Source organism: Haematobia irritans, chromosome 5 (assembly GCF_050003625.1).
Source record: "Haematobia irritans isolate KBUSLIRL chromosome 5, ASM5000362v1, whole genome shotgun sequence".
In the NCBI taxonomy this organism is placed as follows: Eukaryota; Metazoa; Arthropoda; class Insecta; order Diptera; family Muscidae; genus Haematobia; species Haematobia irritans.
The window spans coordinates 123,521,116-123,543,717 of record NC_134401.1 but is presented as its reverse complement, the minus strand read 5'-3'; the positions used below and the strand labels follow the sequence as shown (position 1 = coordinate 123,543,717).

At 31.0% G+C, this 22,602-nt stretch overlaps 1 protein-coding gene across 26 annotated transcripts in view; it reads right to left on the bottom strand.

Moving 5' to 3' along the window:
* Window positions 1-22,602, bottom strand: part of Zasp52 (Z band alternatively spliced PDZ-motif protein 52) — a 510,804-nt gene that overhangs the window by 120,177 nt on the left and 368,025 nt on the right. For all 26 annotated transcript variants that reach the window (XM_075313769.1, XM_075313771.1, XM_075313766.1 and 23 more), the window contains 3 exons: window positions 17,001-17,152; window positions 16,778-16,934; window positions 2,707-2,843 (listed from right to left, as the gene is read on the bottom strand). In XM_075313769.1, coding sequence (XP_075169884.1) covers window positions 2,707-2,843; window positions 16,778-16,934; window positions 17,001-17,152 — 446 coding nt within the window. The remainder of the gene's footprint in view (window positions 1-2,706; window positions 2,844-16,777; window positions 16,935-17,000; window positions 17,153-22,602) is intronic.

Sequence of the window (22,602 nt, the reverse complement as noted above, 5' to 3'; positions counted from 1 at the left end):
TATTTGTGTAGAAAATTTTGTCAAAATTTATTTCTATACAAAATTTTGTCAAAATGTACTTTCTGTAGAAAATTTTGTCAAAAATTTATTTCTATAGAAAATTTTGTCAAAATTTTATTTCTATAGAAAATTTTGTCAACATTTTATTTCTATAGCAATTTTTTTCAAAATTTTACTAGTATCGAAAATTTTGTCAAAACTTTATTACTATACAAAATTTTGTCAAGACTTTATTTCTATAGAAAATTTTGTCAAAATTTTATTTCTATTGAAAATTTTCTCAAAATTTTATTTCTATAGAAAATTTTGTCAAAATTTTATTACTATACAAAATTTTGTCAAGATTTTATTTCTATAGAAAATTTAGTCAAAATTTTATTTCTATAGAAAAATTTTGTCACAATTTTATTTCTATAGAAAATTTTGTCAAAATTTTATTTCTATAGAAAATTTTCTCAATAGAAAATTTTGTCAAGATTTAATTTCTATAGAAAATTTTTTCAAAATTGTATTTTTATAAAAAATTTTGGAAAAATTTTATTTCTATAGAAAATTTTGTCAAAATTTTATTTCTACGGAAAATTTTGTCAAAATTTGACTTCTATAGAAACATTTTGTCAAAATTTTATTTTTATATAAAATTTTGTCAAAATTTTATTTTTATATAAAATTTTGTCAAAATTTTATTTATATAGCAAATTTTGTCAAAAGTTTTTTTTCTATAGACAATTTTGTCAAAAATTTATTTCGCTAGAAAATTTTATCAAAAAGTGTGCCATCTTTTATTCTATAGAAAATTTTGTCAAAATTTGGTTTCTGTAGAAAATTTTGGCAAAAATTTATTTCTATAGAAAATTTTGTCAAAATTTTATTTCTATAGAAAATTTTGTCAACATTTTATTTCTATAGAAAATTTTGTCCAAATTCTTTTTTGTTAAGACTTTATTTCTACAGAAAATTTTGTGAAAATTTTATTTCTATAGAAAATTCTCTCAAAATTTTATTTCTATAGAAAATTTTTTCAAAATTTTATTACTATACAAAATTTTGTTAAGATTTTATTTCTATAGAAAATTTTGTTACAATTCTATTTCTATAGTAAATTTTGTCAAAATTTTATTTCTATAGAAAAATTTCTCAAATTTTATTTCTATAGTAAATATTGTCAAACTTTTATTTCTATCGAAAATTTTATCAAAATTTTATTTCTATAGAAAATTTTGTCAAGATTTTAGTTCTATAGAACATTTTTTCAAAATTTTATTTCTATAGAAAATTTTGTAAAAATTTTATTTCTATAGAAAATTTTGTCAAAATTTGATTTCTATAGAAAACTTTGTCAAAATTTTTTTTTTATAGAAAATTTTGTCAAACTGAATTATATACGTATTTAATCGGCCTTTTATACCCTCCACCATAGGATGGGGGGTATATTAACTTTGTCATTCCGTTTTTAACACATCGAAATATTGCTCTAAGACCCCATAAAGTACATATATTTTGGGTCGTGGTGAAGTTCTGATTCGATCTAAGCATGTCCGTCCGTCCGTCTGTTGAAATCACGCTAACTTCCGAACGAAACAAGCTATCAACTTGAAACTTGGCACAAGTAGTTGTTATTGATGTAGGTCGGATGGTATTGAAAATGGGCCATATCGGTCCACTGTTACGTATAGCCCCCATATAAGCCGACGCTCAGATTTGGCTTGCGAAGCCTCTTGGAAGAGCAAAATTCATCCGATCCGGTTGAAATTTGGTACATGGTGTTTGTACATTGTCTCTCACAACCATGCAAAAAGTGGTCCAAATCGGTCCATACTTATATATAGCCCCCATATAAACCGATCCCAAGATTTGATCTCCGGAGCCTCTAAGAGAAGCAAATTTCATCCGATCCGGCTGAAATTTGGTGCATGATATTGGTCCACATCGGTCCATAATTATATATATCCCCCATATAAACCGTTCCCCAGATTTGATCTCCGGAGCCTCTTGGAGAAGCAGAAAATCCAATCGGAATAATAAGAAAGTTTGTCAATGATAGAACGACGGACGGCCATCGTTAAGTCTAATCGGGATATTGAGGAAAATTTCCAATGATAGAAATACTGATGGACAGAGGGACGGATATTGATATTGATGAAATTTGCCAATCATAGAAAGACTGATGGACAGACGGACGGACATGGATAAATTCAATCGGAATATTGATATTGAGGAAATTTATCAATGATAGAACCACGGACGGACATCGTTAAATCCAATCGGAATATTTATATTCCGAAAATTTGACAATCCATCTGTTAAATCCAATAATGAGAGGGAATTTTCCAATTAAATAAAGACTGATGGACGATATTAATATTGGGAAATGATAATGATAGATTGTGAGCATTTCACTCCCAACTTTAAACACTTTCATGAATTTTGTTGTGGATTTAAAAAAAAAGCATTTGTTGCCTTTTTAAATTATATCAAGATTTGTCACTTTCCCAACTTTAAACCAAACCTTTGCAGAAAACACCAAAGAAAATCCATCTTTTTATTTCACTCGAAAATGTTTAAAAAGTTTTCTACAATTTTCTAAATAAAGTCAATACCAAACGAGAAACTAGGAAAATAATACAATTTTGTTTTATTGCATCAAACAACAAAAAAAAAAAAACTGGAATTGTAAAGTAAGTGTAAGAGTTTATAAAAACTTACCCAAGGACACCACCAGCCAAAACTTCAGCCTGAGCGGAGAGTGTTTCTGCAATAGATTCATCGCTGTAAATGCCAACTGGGGTATTGTATTGTTTATTGACAATGCTCTTAACGTTGCCATCAACGGCGCTGCCTCCCTGTAATAAAAAAGAACGAAAACAAAAACGAATGATGAAAAAGTATATAGAGGTTACAAAAAAGTTCTAAATCCAAAATGTCAATAGAAACAATGTAGCAAGAGTATCGACTATACGACCGACCACTCAATGATAGTAAATTGAGTTCTTAAAAAAAATTACGATTGGTAAAATGTAAACTATAACAGTGGGGTATATTAGGGAGACGATATGAAGAATTTAAAAAAATTAGAATCCAGGGGGAAAAAAATCATTTTCGACATCAACATTTCATCGAGGTCACAAAGTAGCTGAAGTCAATCGGGTCTTACGTTGTGTGCACAAAGAAGGTGTCTTAGGCGTGGCTTAGATCATAAATTGACCTGCAGAATTCAAAGAAGACTATCTGAAGGACCTTTTGAAGAAAGATGGTAGCTGTTATGTGAGAAGATGATGCACAGCGGTGTTGAAAAAATTGTTCAATTTGGGAGGAATAATTTCCATAGGAAATTAACATATAAGACCCAATTTGAATCATCTCACCTCGCCAGATCTACACAAAAGACTATGAAAATTTGCCTTAGTCAGCAATGAATCATATGTCTAGTTAAAATTTTGAATATTGGTATCTGGTACTTTCTTTCCAATAACTTAATAATAATAGTGCAACAAAAATCTCTCGTCTATTGTAACATTACGAACCATCGGAATCATATACAGAAATTAATCAGAATAAACAGGACGACCCTTATTTATATGACTGGTGCAATGAGAACAACGGCCACCGCAGCTCTGGACGTCTGATGGGAGTCTGCCCACTTGATCTGCATATCACGAAAGCAGCTGAGGTGATACTCATGAGACTGAACAACATGGACCACGGTTGCCACAGTTGGTAGCATTCTACCAAAAATTGTGGATGTTTTGGTACATTTTGCAACAGAGGTACTTCATAAATTTTCTACAGAAATAAAATTTTGACAATATCTTCTAATAATAAATAAAATTTTAACAAAATTTTCTAAGAAATAAAATTTTGACAAAATTTTCTATAGAAATAAAATTTTGACACAATTTTCTATAGAAATAAAATTTTGACAAAATTTTTTGTAGAAATGAAATTTTGACAAAATTTTCTATTGAAATAATATTTTTTGTTTGGTAGTTTTTTTGGTAACATTTTCTTAAAAATTTGGTAGATTATTTTTGGCTCGAATGGCAACCGTGGCATGGACTTGCTCGGAAACACCGAATGCGAAGAGTTGGGGATTAGAGAGTCATATAAAATGGACTGTGGATGCTGCTTTTTTCAGGGCGACGGCTGGACACGAAGGCAACGGAAGATTCCTAACATTTTCTGCGGTAGAAGAAACAGGTTACTATAGAAATAAAATTTTGACAAAATTATCTACAGAAATAAAATTTTCTATTGAAATAAAATTTTGACAAACATTTTTTTATAGAAATACAATTTTGACAACATTTTCTAGAGAAATACAATTTTGACAAAATTTTGTATAGAAATACAATTTTGAGAAAATTTTCTATAGAAATCAAATGGTGAGAAAATTTTCTATACAAATAAAATTGTGACAAAATTTTCTATATAAATAAAATTTTTACAAAATTTTCTATACAAATAAAATTTTGACAAAATTTTTTATATAAATAAAATTTTGACAAAATTTTCTATAGAAATAAACTTTTGACAAAATTTTGTATAGAAATAAAATTTTAACAAATTTTTCTATACAAATAAAATTTTCACAAAATTTTCTATATAAATAAAATTTTTACAAAATTTTCTATAATAATAATAGTTTGACAAAAATTTCTATAGAAATAAAATTTTGTCAAAAATTTTTATAGAAAAAATATGTTGACAAAATTTTCTATAGAAATAAAATTTTGACAAAATTTTCTATAGATATAACATTTTGACAAAATTTTCTATAGAAATAAAATTTTGACAATATCTTCTATAGAAATAAAATTTTGACAATATCTTCCATAGAAATAAAATTTTGACAAAATTTTCTATAGAAATCAAATTTTGACAAAATTTTCTATACAAATAAAATTTCTACAAAATTTTCTGTACACATAAAATTTTGTAGAAATTTTCTATACAAATAAAATTTTGACAAAATTTTCTATACAAATAAAATGTTAACAAAATTTTCTATACAAATAAAATTTTGACAAAATTTTCTATAGAAATAAAGTTAACAAAATTTGTATACAAATAAAATTTTTACAACATTTTCTAAGAAATAAAATTTTGACAACATTTTCTTTAGAAATAAAGTTTTGACAAAATTTTCTATATAAATAAAATTTTGACAACATTTTCTATAGAAATAAAATTTTGACAAAAATTTCTATAGAAATAAAATTTTGAAAAAATTTTCTACAGAAATAAAATTTTCAATTGAAATAAAATTTTGACAAATTTTTTTTATAGAAATACAATTTTGAGAAAATTTTCTATACAAATAAAATTTTGACAAAATTTTCTACACAAATAAAATTTTGACAAAAATTTCTATACAAATAAAATTTTTACAAAATTTTCTGTACAAATAAAATGTTGACAACATTTTCTATACAAATAAAATTTTGACAAAATTTTCTGTACAAATAAATGTTGACAACATTTTCCATACAAATAACATTTTGACAAAATTTTCTATACAAATAAAATTTTGACAACATTTTCTAAGAAATACAATTTTGACAACATTTTCTATAGAAATAAAATTTTGACAAAATTTTCTATAAAACTAAAGTTTTGACAAAATTTTCTATAGAAATAAAATTTTGACAACATTTTCTATAAAAATAAAATTTTGACAAAATTTTCTATAGAAATAAATTTTTGACAAAATTTTCTATAGAAATAAAATTGTGACAAAATTTTCTACAGAAATAAAATTTTATATTGAAATAAAATTTTCTATTGAAATAAAATTTTGACAAAAATTGTCTGTACATATAAAATGTTGACAACATTTTCTATACAAATACAATTTTGACAAAATTTTCTATAGAAATAAAATTTTGCCATCATTTTCTATAGAAATAAAATTTTGACAAAATTTTCTATAGAAATAAAATTTTGACAACATTTTCTATAGAAATAAAATTTTGACAAAATTTTCTATAGAAATAAAATTTTGACAAAATTTTCTACACAAATAAAATTTTAACAAAATTTTCTATAGAAATGAAATTTTCACAAGATTTTCTATTGAAATAATATTTTTTGGTTGGTAGTTTTTTGGTAACATTTTCTTAAAAATGTGGTAGATTGTTTTTGGGTCGAGTGGCAACCGTGACCTGGACTTGCTCGGAAGCACGGAATGCGAAGAGTTGGGGATAAGATAGTCATATAAAATAGACTGTTGATGCAGCAGTTTTCAGGACGACGTCTTGACCCGAAGGCAACGGAAGATTACCAATGTACGGGACTGTAATCTTTATCAAGGCTTCGGAATGAAATACCTAGAAAGCTAGGTATTTCATTCCGAGAACTTGTTTGGTAACGCGAATATGATTGATGAAGAGGAGAGAAAACAACTATGAAGAATCACAAGGGATCAACATGGCCTAAGTGGGATCCAATTCCGTTTCTACGGATTGACGTCATCCTATATAACCTAATCTAATCTATCAAAATTTTTCGCCTTTGTTAAACAATTAGTTTTCTTCAAAAACTTAGAATAATGCGAGCCCGTTTGTTGAAAAACAAAAATCTACGAAATTATAACGCAATACTTCTATTGTATATTTCCCAAAAGTTACCAATGTCTTTAAGTGAGCGTGACATAAATTCCTTATGTCATCCAGACATATAAGTAAATATGAGTCTATCATTAAGAGTTTATTTCCTTAATATGCTATTTTGTAAGTTCCCATAGCCGCACTTAAACTGTTGTTATGTCGACACTTTCGCCTATTATTTTTTCCTATTTTTCTATTTCGTGATTTCATTTTAGCAAATTAGGTCACAAAGTGTTTTGTCTTAATAATATCCCATTGTGTTGGATCGAACAACAATCTGGCATAGAGTAAATGAAGAAGAAGAAGATGGAGAAAACGTTATTATTATCTTTCGGGCAAAGTGATAAAATTATTATAGAATTTTATTATTATGCTCCGTACAGTACATTTGGCTGGTTGGCTGGCTTGCTGATACTTTTTCCATGTAGGAACCAGTTAAAAGTTTTAATACTCTTTTAAACGATCATAAAGATATTGTGGCAGCTTCTGTTTTGGCAACAAAACATATCTCCCTATTGTCTTTTAATGTTAATTAATTCATATGTTCTCTCAGCATAAGGAAATAGACAAAGGATACTGTGTATAAAAGAAAAAAAAAAAAAACAAATCAGGCATTTATTGAGATTCAGCAAATTGGGGTAAGAGGGGATTTTCTTGAGACATATTGAGACATAAAAATAAACTATTAAGAATATAAAGAAATAAAGAAGGTAAAACGTATTGGATATCTTATTCCAACTCTATAGAAATAGGGGTGCTTAGGATATTTTGCAGACGCTGTATAAGAATACTTTGTGCTGAAATTTAGAAAGCTTTATACCACATATAAAAAAAATCTAGATAAGGTAAGGGAGTTTACCGATATGATATTAAAATTTTATTTACATGGCCACGGGTGTATATTGATTTATATGTTCCGCTTAGGAATCTTTCTAAAATGGTTAGCTATTCATCAAACATGTTACAATATAATCTATTTTATTATATTATTGTGTTTTACTACTATTCATTGATTTAAAAACAATGAATATTGAGCGAAATAAATCACATTTCTATTTGTCCTTTTAATGATGACATTACAAATACAATGTTATTTAATGACATGGTAATAAGGACAATTTTATTTATATCGTTATATACAATATTATAATCAAAAAATGTTAGAATTTTTCCGAGTTTCGTACAAGAAAGTTCGTATTTAATTGCAACGAAGGCGATAGCGTTTGTTGCAAGTGTCTAAATTCATTTTTTACAATTTTAATTATAAAAATTAAAAAAAAAAAACAAAAAAAAAAAAAAACAAATATATATGGCCGTAAGTTCGGCCAGGCCGAATCTTATGTACCATCCACCATAGATTGCGTAGAAACTTCTACGAAAGACTGTCATCTACAATCGAATTACTTGGGTTTTGGTATCTTAAATCGTTTTCTTAATTGTGAGTTAGTCCATACGTGGTATTTATTAGACAATTATATGTAGGTAAGTCTAAAAATAATTACGAATCGATATGGAGTTTCGTACGGTACGTAGGGAGCCAGAATTGAAATATGGCGGTCGCTTATATAGGGGCTATGTACAATTATGAACTTGATATGGACCAATTTTTGTGTGATTGGGGATCGATTTATCTGAGGACTATAAATAACGATAGACCGATATGGACCTAGTTAGGCATGGTTGTATACGGCCATATACTAGCACAATGTACCAAATTTCAACTGACTCGGATGAAATTTGCTCCTCCAAGAGGCTCCAAAACCAAATCTCGGGATCGGTTTATATGGGGGCTATATATGATTATGGACTAACATGGACCACTTTTGGCATGGTTGTTAAATATCATATACTACCACCACGTACCAAATTTCAACCAGCTTGGATGAATTTAGCTTCTCCAAAAGGCACGGGAGGTCAAATCTGGGGATCGGTTTATATGGGGGCTATATATAATTATGGGCTGATATTAACCAATTCCTGCATGGTTGTTGGATACCATATACTAACATCACGTACCAAATTTCAACCGAATCGGATGAATTTTGCTCTTCCAAGGGGCTCCGGAGGTCAAATCTGGGGATCGGTTTATATGGGGGCTATATATAATTATGGACCGATTTCGACCAATCTTGGCATTGATGTTTGAGGCCATATATTAACACCACGTACCAAATTTCAACTGAATCAGATTAATGTTGGTCTTCCAAGAGGCTCCGGAGGTCAAATCTGGTGATAGGTTTATGTGAGGGATATATATAATTATGGACCGATGTGGACCAATTTTTGCATGGTTGTTAGAGACCATATACCTACACCATGTACCAAATTTCAGCCGGATCGGATGAAATTTGCTTCTCTTAGAGGCTCCGCAAGCCAAATCGGGGGATCGGTTTATATGGGGGCTATATATAATTATTGACCGATGTGGACCAATTTTTGCATGATTGTTAAAGACCATATACTAACACCATTTACCAAATTTCAGCCGGATCGGATGAAATTTGCTTCTCTTAGAGGCTCCTAAAGCCAAATCGGGGGATCGGTTTATATGGACCAATGCGGACCAATTTTGCCATGGTTGTTAGAGACCATATACTAACATCATGTACCAAATTTCAGCCGGATCGGATGAAATTTACTTCTCTTAGAGTCCGCGCAAGCCAAATTTGGGGGTCCGTTTATATGGGGGCTATCCGTAAAAGTGGACCGATATGGCCCATTTGTAATACCATCCGACCTATATCAATAACAACTACTTGTGCCAAGTTTCAAGTCGATAGCTTGTTTCGTTCGGAAGTTAGCGTGATTTCAACAGACGGACGGACATGCTCAGATCGACTCAGAATTTCACCACGACCCTGAATATATATATATACTTTTTGGGGTCTTAGAGCAATATTTCGATGTGTTACAAACGGAATGACAAAGTTAATATACCCCCATCCTATGGTGGAGGGTATAAAAATTGTAACAAAAAAGTACTGCGTGTGTCTAAATGCGTCTCCAGATTATAAGTTTTTCCGGGCGGAATGTCTGTTTTTGTAAAGAATCTTACAGTGTGGCAAATCGATACGATTTATCGGCGATGATTAAAAAAACTGTTAATGTGTTATCGATCCCATAAACATGCAGCAGTATCGATTATGTCTTCGGACTGAACTTATAGTGTGGCCAATATGTGCGATATGTTCGACACGAGCACTGTCGTCCGGATAAATTTATAGTCTGAAAGGCGTATAAATAGAAACACTGATGGACCGACCGACTGGCATCCTTAAATTCAATCGGGTTATTGAGGAAATTTGTCTGAGTTAGAAGACTGATGGAGAGACGGGCAAACATCGTTGAATCCAATAGGGGTATTGCTACCGAGGAGAGTTGCCACTGATGGACGAACATCGTTAAATCCACTCCACAAAACTGATCGATTTACGGACTGATTATGTCAAATCCAATCCCGCTATTTATATTAAAAAAATTGCCAAAGAATAAAAGGCGGACGAACATCGTTAAATCCAATGGGGATATTGAGGAAATTTATCAACGATAGAAAGTTTGATAGACGGACGGTTGGACGGACGGTTGGTTAAATCCAATCGGGACATTGATATTAAAGAAATTTGCCAATGATAGAAAGTCTGATGGACAGACGGACAAAAAACGTTAATTCTAATGGAGATATTGAGAAAATTTGCTAATGATGTCGGACTTCGTTAAATCCAATCCGGTTGCTGAGATTAAGATGATTTGTCAATGATAGAAAGATGGACGGAAATCTCTAAATCTGATCGTGTTATTGATATTGAGGAATTTTGCGAACTGCAGAAAGTCTCTTGGGAGGACATCTTTAAATATAATTGGGATATTGATGTTTAAGGAATATTCCAAGGGTAGAAAGATTGATGGACAGACAGACGGACGGACATCGTTAAATCTAATTGGGTTATTGATATAGAGAAAATCTGTCAATGATAGAAAGGCTGACTGACAAATTTTGTTAAAGCCGATCGTGATATTGAGGAAATGTATCAACGACTAAATACAATCGGGACATTGATATTGATGAAATTTGCCATAATAGAAAGACTGGCGGTATTTATGTTTAGGAAATTTTTCAATTATTGAAAGACTGACGATGGACATCGTTAAAACCAATCAGGATATGAATATTTAGGAAATTTTCTAAGGACAGAAAGCTTGGTGGACATCGTTAAATGCAATCGCCGTATTGATACTGAGAAGATTTACCAATGATAAAAAAAATGATGGACACACCCAGAGAAGGAATATGATCACCTCAAACATGTTTCATGAGCACCATGTTACTTTATCACAGCGACCATGTAGCATTTTTGTCGCAAAAATATTCTTTTCTCGTCAAACGTAATATGCTTTCCGAAATCATATACATAATCTCCGAGAAATTAACATGGTTTCGACAACCATGCTACATGTTTTCCGTGAAAAAGTAACATTTTGCTCTTGTAACCTGGTGGGGGTGCTCATATTCCTTCTCTGCGTGCAGACTGGCGGACATCGTTAAATCCAATCGGCATATCGGTGTTCGGCAAATTTGTCAATTATAGAAAGACTGACGGGCGGGCATCGTTAAATCCAATCGGGATAGTGATATTGAGGAAATTTGCCAATGATAGAAAGACTAACGGGCAGACGAACGGATGTCGGCCATTGTATTATATCCAATCGGCATACTGAGATTTAGGAAATTTTCCAGTGCTTGAAAGATTGATGGACAGACAGGCGAACATAGTTGAATCCAATCCAATATTTAGAAAAATTTAAATGATAAAAAGACTGATCGACATAGGATGGACATTGTTATATCCAATCGAAAGGTTGATATTGAAGAAATTTCCCAATGATAGAAAGACTGATGGGTATATGGAAACCAATCGTCGGATCCAATCGGGGTTTTGATATTGAGGAAATTTGAAAGAAAGTTGATAGAAAGTCGGACGGACAGACGGAGGGATATTGTTAAATCCAATCGGGATAATTATATTGAAGAAATTTAATAGAAGGACGGACGGACATTGTCGTGGATTCGGATTTATTTTTAGATATGAATTTTGAAACAGCAGTGCAGAAGGATATAAAATGGGGAACCAATACAAAAACTATTATAAAAAAGTTTTGGATCGGGATAGGTTATATCACTACACAGAAAAAATACGGATTGATAAATTTTGATAAAAATATTTAAAAATTTGATAAAGTTTTGCACTCATAATTTGAATTTCTTTATAGATTTTGTATTTGATAAAAAATGTTGGGATATCAACGACGAAATGTACGAGTATTTTATCATTAATATTTGAAAATAATTTCTGATAGAAAAATTTGAGATATCAACGGCCAAATGTACGAGGATTTTATTGATAAACTTTTTAAATATTTCTGATAAACAAAAATAAAATATATTATAGCAGCTAATTTTATTTACAGATTGGATTCGATTTTGAGTTAAAACAATTAACTGCCGTCGATTTGAATTCGAGATGGAATGAGTTTTGAGTTAAAAATTATATATGCAATGAAGACAACAATTCGAGTAGTTATTTATTTAATATTTCTATGAAAAATTAAAAATTATGTTGATTATTATTTTGGTTGAACAAACTTTCCTTTTATGTAAAAATGTCTTTTATTTCAACTACATTTTTATTAACAATATTGATAAATTGATGACGATATTTTTATCAACTGGCGGATACATATATTCATTAATTATACTTGATTAAATGCTTACGACATTTTTATCGAAATTAGGATTTTTAATGTTGATAAATCGCTTACGATATTTTTATCAAATTGTGAATTTATTGTTATCGATATTAAACATACAAACCTATTACGAACTAATTGTTGAATAGTGAATTTCTTTTTTGTTTTTGTAAGTGATAAAATGCCTACGATATTTTTGTTGAAAAGTGGATTTTTTTTATAAGTTCTAATTAGAAAATATTTTCTATAAAACACCTACAACTATGGACTTTGAATCTTTGAAAAAAAATTATCGCAAGTTAATTTTTTCGTTCTGTGTACCGTGTCATTAACCCATTTAGGGGTCTATATATAGTTCAGAGTATTACAATCAGTTGATAGAAAACCATTTTCCGATACCCTGTAACTCAAATTGATGTAGGCACCATTGCCACGAATCTTTTTTAATACCACAAATGAAAATAAACAAACATTAAAATACATATCTAGGATAACACCAGATGTGCCAAGGATAAATATGCTTAATTGTATATTCATATTGAGGCAGGAAAAGTTTCTAAGGGCAAGTGTGTAACCCTAATAATGATAATAACAATAAAACCCAAAAATATTCACACTTTGTGAAAATGTTTAGATATTCAACCTTTATGTTGTAATTTTCCAACTTCAATATTCATTAGTATTCGTAATAATCCTACAACAATTCAACCCAAATTTTGAAAAGCCTCTGAAAGACCACATTCTATGTGAGCAACATAATAATAGAAATTGGCTTTACTTCATAAAAGTGTTAAAAGTTCGGTTGAAAAGGGTTACTCATTCCAGACCAACACTATTTGAACCATCCCCTCACCACCTCATCATTTGAAATCATATTTTGAAGTGGGCATTTGAATGAATTTTCTTACTTCGTTGGCCAATTTTTGGAAGAAGCTGGAGATTTAAGTATTGCCAAGTGTTGAAGAAAATCCTTTTGGCTCATATCATCTCAATCATTGAAATTTTAGCAAAAGGAAAATGCTCTAGATGACATTTTAATAAAATTATATGACAAATGATTGAAATTTATATAACATTTTATTTTGATGTAGTTTTGTATTCTATCCTTCCGTTTGTGTATTTTCCTTTCCCACCCGTTGTTGGTCTATCTGTTGTGGGTTTGTTAGCATCAAAATATCCTTGGAGAGTATCATAGACCTCCCATAAGTGTCTCATACTGATGACATTTGTATTCATTGTGTTTTCTGTTTGAAATGTGTCAAAATATGAAATATGAATAGTTTACCCTTAAGGATTTATAAGAACCAAACACAAAAAAGGGCTTTAACCTAAAATTCTTGGGGCCATCTGGGAGGTATTATTTAAAGGATTTTCAATTTTTGTCATTTGAGTAAGGATTTGAAAATAATTCAAAAGAAAAGTCAATGGATGAAACTATGATATTTTGTGAATATAAATTAAAGAATTTCTTTAATACTTTGATAATGGAATTTCCTCGAACATTTGTAAACGATGAGATAAATTGGATAGAAATTTTCGGTTGGAAAAAGACATTCATAGAGGAGAAAGCAAATTATACTTTTGCATTCCCTACCATGGACAAATACCAGGATAAATGTTAGAATATATTGATCACCCTGTTTGCACAAACTCAATTTCCGCTTGAAAACTACTGGGTTAGGCTAGCAGAAATGTGAAATTGTGGGTCAGGGGACTTTTCGTCGACATATGAAAAGGTTTTGTCCCTATATAAACCAAACATGAAACTAAAATTCCCGCGGTTTTTCAAACTTGAAAATTTCGAAAAAAAACATATTTTTATAATCTACTGAAAGTTATATATAGCAAAAATTACTCCAAATTTTATTTCTATAGAAAATTTTGACAACATTTTATTTGTATAGAAAATTTTGTCAAAATTTTATTTGTATAGAAAATTTTGTCAAAATTTTATTTCTATATAAAATTTTGTCAAAATTTTATTTCTATATAAAATTTTGTCAGAATTTTATTTCTATAGAAAATTTTCTCAAAATTTTAATTCTATAGCAAATTTTGTCAAAATTTTATTTCTGTATAAAATTTTGTCAAAATTTTATTTCTATAGAAAATTTTGTCAAAATTTTATTTCTATAAAAAATTTTGTCAAAATTTTATTTCTATAGAAAATGTTGCCAAAATTTTATTTCTATTGAAAATTTTGTCAAAATCTTATTTCTGTAGAAAATTTTGTCAAAATTTTATTTCTATAGAAAATTTTGTCAAAATTTTATTTCTATAGAAAATTTTGTCTAAATTTTATTTCCATTGAAAATTTTATTTATTTTATTTCTATGGACAATAATGTCAAAATTTTATTTCTACGGAAAATTTTGTCAAAATTTTATTTCTATAGAAAATTTTGTCAAATTTTTATTTCTATAAAATATTTTGTCAAAATCTTATTTCTGTAGAAAATTGTGTCAATATTTTATTTCTATAGACACATTTTGTCAACATTTTATTGCCATAGAAGATTTTATCAGAATTTTATTTCTGTAGAAAATTTTGTCAAAATTTTATTTCTATAGAAAATTGTGTCAATATTTTATTTCTATAGAATATTTATTTCTATAGAAACATTTTGTCAACATTTTATTGCTATAGAAGATTTCATCAGAATTTTTTTTCTATAAAAAATTTTGTCAAAATTTTATTTCTATAGAAAATTTTGTCAAAATTTTATTTCTACACCATCAAAAAAAATCGCCTATCTAACATATGTTCCAAACATATTTTGCAGGAAGCACATATATTATTGGATACTGCCGAAACATTAATATGTTTGTTTTATGTGAACATATAATATGTTTGGAAGCATTTGAGCCCAAAAATATTATATGCTTGGAAGAATTTTCCCCAAAGAATGTTGTGCTCATTCCCTAACATAATTTTCACTTTCACGGAATTATTTAGTTCTTGGCACCTTTTTCTGTAATACAAATAATGTTGAAGAAATTATTCAATTTTATAATTTTTTTAAATTTTACCTTTTGCCTGGACGGAGAATCGAACCGAGGACCATACAGTTTGTAAGCCAACACACTACCACTGAGCTACGTAGCTGTTATAGTCACCAGTAGACAATTATCGTTATAAGTTACATTTATATAGCATAGTTTGCAGCGCCCACGTGCCCGAGGCTAAGATATTATTTTTTTATTGCAGTCGAGTATAAACATACATAAATAATTTTATAATATACACAAATTAAATAATAATTAGGCTTAAATTAAATAATATTTAGACTTAAGCACATACAATTTTTGGCCTTATCATAAAGCAGTTTCCGAAACAACATATAAGCGGTTTCACAGAAATTGCTCTCTTTTGATTCTCTCGCTGTGTTAATTTGATATCTTTCGCCGACCCTCCCAGTTTTTATCTCTATTTCTTTCTCTATACTCTCTCTCTCTCTCTTTGTCGCTCTCTGAATAAAATATCACAACATATATATGTTTACTCGAAATTTGTAAATTTATATATGTTTACATTCACACATATAATTTTTATGAAACATGTATGCCCCAAACATAATATATTCTAACATATTAACATATGTGTTCCAAACATTTAGTGTTAGTTTGAGAACATTACATGTTTGCACTTAAATATATTGTGTTTAAAAATTGTGCCCGAAACACATTTTGTTTATATCGAAACATATGAAAAACATATTTTTCTAACAGTGTATAGATAATTTTATCAACATTTTATTTCTATAGAACATTTTGTAAACAATTTTATTTCTATAGAAAATTTGGTCTAAATTTTATTTCTATAGACAATTTTATCAAAATTTTATTTCTATAAAAAATGTTGTCAAAATTTTATTTCTATAGAAAAATTTGTCAAGATTTTATTTCTATAGAAAATTTTGTAAAAATTTAATTTCTATAGAAAATTTCGTCAAGATTTTATTTCTATAGAAAATTTTGTCAAAATTTTATTTCTATAGAAAATTTTGTCAAAATTTTATTTCTATTTGTGGTAACCGTGAATGGAATATGCCGTTTAGACCCAGCTATAAAAAGGAGCTCCCTTGTTTTAGTGAGTCTGAAATAACGGGCTGCCAGTAGCCTAATCTAAAAAAGTTCACCACGATAGCTTAATTTTTGGAGCCCGTAACGTGATTACAACACACAGATATATGAACGGACGGACATCGTATAATTTTTCCTTGATCATTAATTATATACTTTAAAATTTTCAGATATCAATACTTCGATGTGTTTCAAACAGATGGGCAAACTTATAATAGCCCCCATCAATATCCTATGGTGGTAGGTACCGAAAAATAAAAATAAATCGTTATTCTTACTACTTTAAGTATAAATTTTAAGTCTATCTTAAAATTTTTTCTAAATAGCCTTCTACTTTTTACTTACGAAAGGTCTGGCCGAATTATTATAACCGGAACCAATATGTTGAACTTCTTGTTGTTTGTGAGCCAATGAGGTCTTTGTCACTGTATGTAAATTACCAGCATTGGGATGAGGTACATTTCCGGTGAGTTGAACATGTGGACGCCAAGTTGAACCACCTCTGTAAAATTTGGAAGTCGCGAATTATTTAGAAAAAAATCGTTTATTGAAATGAATTGTAGCATACCTTTGAACTGTCATAACGAAATTGTTGCCAGAGCGTACGACAATATCTTGGGCATCTTTGTGACGCAAATTGAATACATCGACATCGTTGATTTTGATCACAGCATCACCGGGCATTAGACCAGCCTTTTCGGCAAGACTGCCACCATTAACCTAAAAAAGTGAAAGAAAATTGTTTGTGTTAATGAAATAAAAATATTTTAAAAGTGAAGAAAAAACCGAAAATAATATCCTATTCCTGTAAATCGGAAGAATAGCCATTCAAAAGAAAAATCAGTCACTCGAATTTTTTTAAATTTCGTTTATTTTGTATGAGTATACTTAGATTTACAAAAATGCGTATTTTTAAGAAAATTCATTTAATATTCATTTTTTTTAGTTTTTCTTGACTAGCATAGAGTTTTGATTCTTACTCGAAATAATAAAAAATATGAAAGAAAACTTTGTTCAAACATTTTGAGAATCTGTTGCATACTTTTAGGAGCTCGATTAATTTGGGAGCGAGATATTTGGTACTAATGAAAGTTCTCCTTGTTCTTAATCAGACATATTTGAGCAGTACTTCTTAGGGTAATGTAGATGAACTGGGAAACATCTATAAATTAAGACCATCTCCTCCCCCCGCAATATTGAATGATTTTAACTCATTGAAGTGGAATTGACCACATCATAACTGAAGTCTGTCCTATCTGTCATTTGTCCTCCTCCCAACCACCATATCATTTTCCAGAAGAAAAAAACTCTAATAACCACCATTGAATATTTTTCCCTACCTTCCCAACCAGTAACAATTCAATTATGCTTCAAATAAATCACGGGTCATTTGATCACCAATGTTAGTTTATGGTGATGGCTACCGCCGGTAAAAGCCAAAAGAGTATACACAATGACGGAAAGGGACCGTCACCAGAAAACCACCTAGAATCCATACTCAAAGCTTACATGATGATGGACAAATAACCAACGCACCCCAAACCACATTTCATTTGAGAGCATTGTGCGATTTTGTTGTTTACCTTCATACATTGTTAGTGCTGCTTCTAAACAGAAATCAACCCAATTGCGGTTAACCACAAGAGCAAATGGGCTCCAGGAGGAGCATGCGATGGGCCGCGTTTGCCCAAAGTCAACATACAAAGGTTGTCATGGGTTTTTCACATACCAAAGGTCCCCGCGTACAACCAAGCGGCCAAACAATCATCACATGTGAATGTTGTTAGGCAGGCAGCAGCTAAACCAGGCAAACAACACAATCGAATCAACCTAACAACTGACCATTGCAACCATACGACATAGAACAAAACAAAACAAAAGTCACAAATGAATTTATTATTGCACAAAAGCTTAGAAGGACCAACCAAACAGCGACCACATCAGCACACCAGACTACCACTGACCGGTGGTAGAGAGAGAGAGGGAGCGACGAAAAAAAAATTATGAATCTACTGAAAACAAAAGCCATAGACATTCGTGAATGTGGCTGTGATATCGTGATTTGTAGCCATTGTTGTCCGTTGACCATCACTATAGCCATCCAACCAACATCCTGATCATCAGAGCCATCGATGATGATAATACCCAGCGAACATTTTGTAAAGAACAACACATGATTGCATATTGATTGAATTGCTTAGATTTTGATAAAGGAGATTTTATGCAAAGAAACAAATTCTTTACTCAGAAAAAATATTTTAACCAAGAGATAAAAATTAATAAAAAAATTAAATTATATGAAATATTAAAAACTTAAATTATATAAAATAAAATAAAGACAGAAAAAAACGACCACATGACCTCATTAAAGGCAAATGTTATTGTATTATAGCCAAACCAGCTCATCCAAGCATCCAAAGGTGTTCGAGCAGGGACACTCTCCTAGTCACCAAAGACTTGAGAAGTAGTAGAGGTGAAAAACTCCTTACCCAAACCTCTTGTGCATTTACCCCCAGCAATGCATTCAACTTGGAAATAATGACATACTGTCAACGATTGCTTTCTACGACCAAGTACCAGATTGTTATAAGAATAACCATGTGTAGCTACCGTTTAGCAATCCAAGTCCATTTATTTTTTCTTTCATCTTTTTTTTAATTTTTACAAAATTTCTGAATTTCCCTCTAAAACAATGGCCAATTTGTGAAAAAAAAATTGACACGTATGTATTCGTATTTGGGCATACGCACAATATTTAATTACTCTACCAACTTGCACATAAATCAATGCTGTGATATTTTTATACCCTCCACCATAGGATTGGGGGTATATTACCTTTGTCATTCCATTTGTAACGCATCGAAATATTGCTCTAAGACCCCATAAAGTATATATGTATATTCTGGGTCGTGGTGAAATTCTGAGTCGATCTGAGCATGTCCGTCCGTCCGTCTGTTGCAATCGCTAATTTCCGAACAAAACAAGCTATCGACTTGAAACTTGGCACAAGTAGTTGTTATTGATGTAGGTTGGATGGTATTGCAAATGGGCCATATCGGTCCACTTTTACGTATAGCCCCCATATAAACGGACCCCCAAATTTGGCTTGCAGACCCTCTAAGAAAAGCACTTTTCATCCGATCCGGCTGAAATTTGGTACGTAGTGTTAGTATATGGTCTCTAACAACCATGCAAAAATTGGTCCACATCGGTCCATAATTATATATAGCCCCCATATAAACCGATCTCCCGATTTGGATTTCGGAGCCTCTAAGAGAAGAAAATTTCATCCGATCCGGCTGAAATTTGGTACGTAGTGTTAGTATATGGTCTCTAACAACCATGCAAAAATTGGTCTACATCGGTCAATAATTATATATAGCCCCCATATAAATCGATCCCCCGATTTGGCTTTCGGAGCCTCTAAGAGAAGAAATTTCATCCGATCCGGCTGCAATTTGGTACATGGTGTTAGTATATGGTCTTTAACAACCATGTAAAAATTGGTCCATATCGGTCCATAATTATATATAGCCCCCATATAAACCGATCCCCCGATTTGGCTTGCGGAGCCTCTAAGTGAAGCAAATTTCATCCGATCCGGCTGAAATTTGGTACATGGTGCTGGTATATGGTCTCTGAAAACTATGCAAAAATTGGTCCACATCGGTCAATAATTATATATAGCCCCCATATAAACCGATCCCCCGATTTGGCTTGCGGAGCCTCTAAGAGAAGCAAAATTCATCTGATTCAGTTGAAATTTCGTACGTGGTGTTTGTATATGGTCTCTAATGACCATGCAAAAATTTGTCCACATCGGTGCATAATTATATATAGCTCCATATAAACCGATCCCCATATTTGACCTCCGGAGCCTCTTAGAGGAGCAAAAGTCATCCGATCCGATTGAAATTTGGTACGTGGTGTTAGTATAAGACCGCTAAAACCATGCCAAAATTGGTCCGCATCGGTCTATAATTATATATAGCCGATCCCCAATCACACAAAAATTGGTCCATATCGGTTCATAATCATGGTTGCCACTCGAGCCAAAAATAATCTACCAAAATTTTATTTTTATAGAAAACATTGTCAAAATGCTATTTCTATAGAAAATTTTGTCAAAATTTTATTTCTATAGAAAATTTTGTCAAAATTGTATTTCTATAGAAAATTGTTTCAAAATTTTATTTCTATAGAAAATTTTTTCCAAATTTTATTTCTATAGAAATTTTTTTCCAAATTTTACTTCTATAGAAAATGTTGTCAAAATTTTATTTCTATAGAAACTTTAAACTTAATTATATACGTATTTAATCGGCCTTTTTAGTTTTTAGTATGGACTATGTGGTATATATTACGGTGTTAGGAAGTTTTAAGATACCTTGCCATCGGCAAGTGTTACCGCAACCCAAGTAATTCGATTGTGGATGACAGTCATCAGTAGAAGTTTCTAACCAATCCATGGTGGAGGGTACATAAGCTTCGGCCTGGCCGAACTTACGGCCGTATATACTTGTTTGAAATTCTTTTCTAAAAATGATTAAAATTAAAAAAAAAAAAACATATATATGCAATTTCCCTTACACCGAAAAAAATATTACCAAAATATTTCCAATTAATAAGTTGATTGACTCGAGACGTATCGTTCGTCTAGATTGAAACTAAAATAACTTTAGATACATTTGCTAGAAAATCCTGAAATATGTCATGAACTCCTTATTTATGATTTACTATCGAACACCAAAACAATTGGGATTCCACAGACTCTGATTTTCGAGATATCAATATTAGAGTTTTTACGAATCGTTCGTCTCGAGGCGAACGAAAATTCCACGAACACGCAGTACATCAGTTAAAAAAGTGATGACAATTTTTGTTAACCCTCTAATGCCCAAGCCCGCCTTTAGGCGGGCTTTATTTAATAGGGAAGCTTTTAGTAAAACACACCTTAAGACAACAAAAATGAGCAAAATAAAAGGCGATATATTTCGGGATTTGGTATGCCTAGTTTTGCAATGTACCAACTGAACTCATCGTAGAGCTTGACATTTTTGAGGCTATTATTTTTAACAACTTTTGACGTTAAATTACATTAGTTTACAAAAAGAATTTTTTTTCATGTGTCATTTGATGAGATGTGACTTCTCTTATGTATTTTAATCTGGTGAATTCAAAAAAAAAAAAATTAATTTTTTTATGGAACAGTTTTTGAGATATCTCGTTATTTTTATCTCGAGTTAGAAATGTCCAATTATATTAAAATTTCAGGATTGGGCATGCCTAGTGTTGCAATGTACCAACTGAGCTGATCGAAGAGCTTGACATTTTTGAGGTTATTATTTTTTGAGGTAATTATTTTCTACAACTTTCGAAGTGAATTAATTCCGCCACGGTGCATCGATTAACATAATTAAATTTTTGCCACTGAAGTTCCGTCAAGGACCTATGTTTATCGATGGTATCGATAGTGAATTCCGAAGTCGTAGTTCACTCCAAGACGAATTTCGTGAAGGTTCAGAGTGGCTGATATGTATAACAACCAACTTCAGGTGGCTATCATTTTTCCAGCGACAGTTCACTTTATTGTTTACAAGCTTACAAAAGCATTTTGATCTCTTGCATTCAGAAATAAGATTGTTCCTAATCGAATACGAGTGCGATAGTGTGATTGTTTTATATTTTGCTAGGAATCCACAAGTGGTTATACTTAGAGCTCTCCAGCATTTAAGTGTGAATACATCTTTTGTTTCTCGTTACCTTGATACTGACAATGTTGCATCGCGTCAATAAAGTGGGCGAATAGAACGAAGAAATTATCCGAAAGTGGAGGCCAAGAAATTGTCCGAAAAGTGGAGAACAGATTCAATACAAATCCACGCCTCAGTCGTTGAGAACTGGTTCGTGAGCTGAAAATATTGCGATTACGGACGGACCTCATATTTGAATATAAGCTTGGACTAAAGCCATGCAAGAGCATAAAACAAGTTGGACTGAAAAGAGCCAAGGAGTTGCATCACTTCCACGAAAGAAGCCAGTCGAACTTTAATGCCTGGGCATTTTGCATAAAGAGGTTGGCACTAAAAATATAAAAGTGGCAATCTTCTCAAGACGGCACTTCGCCGGGAATTAGTCACAATATCGCAAAACTACTTTCGTGCAGGGTG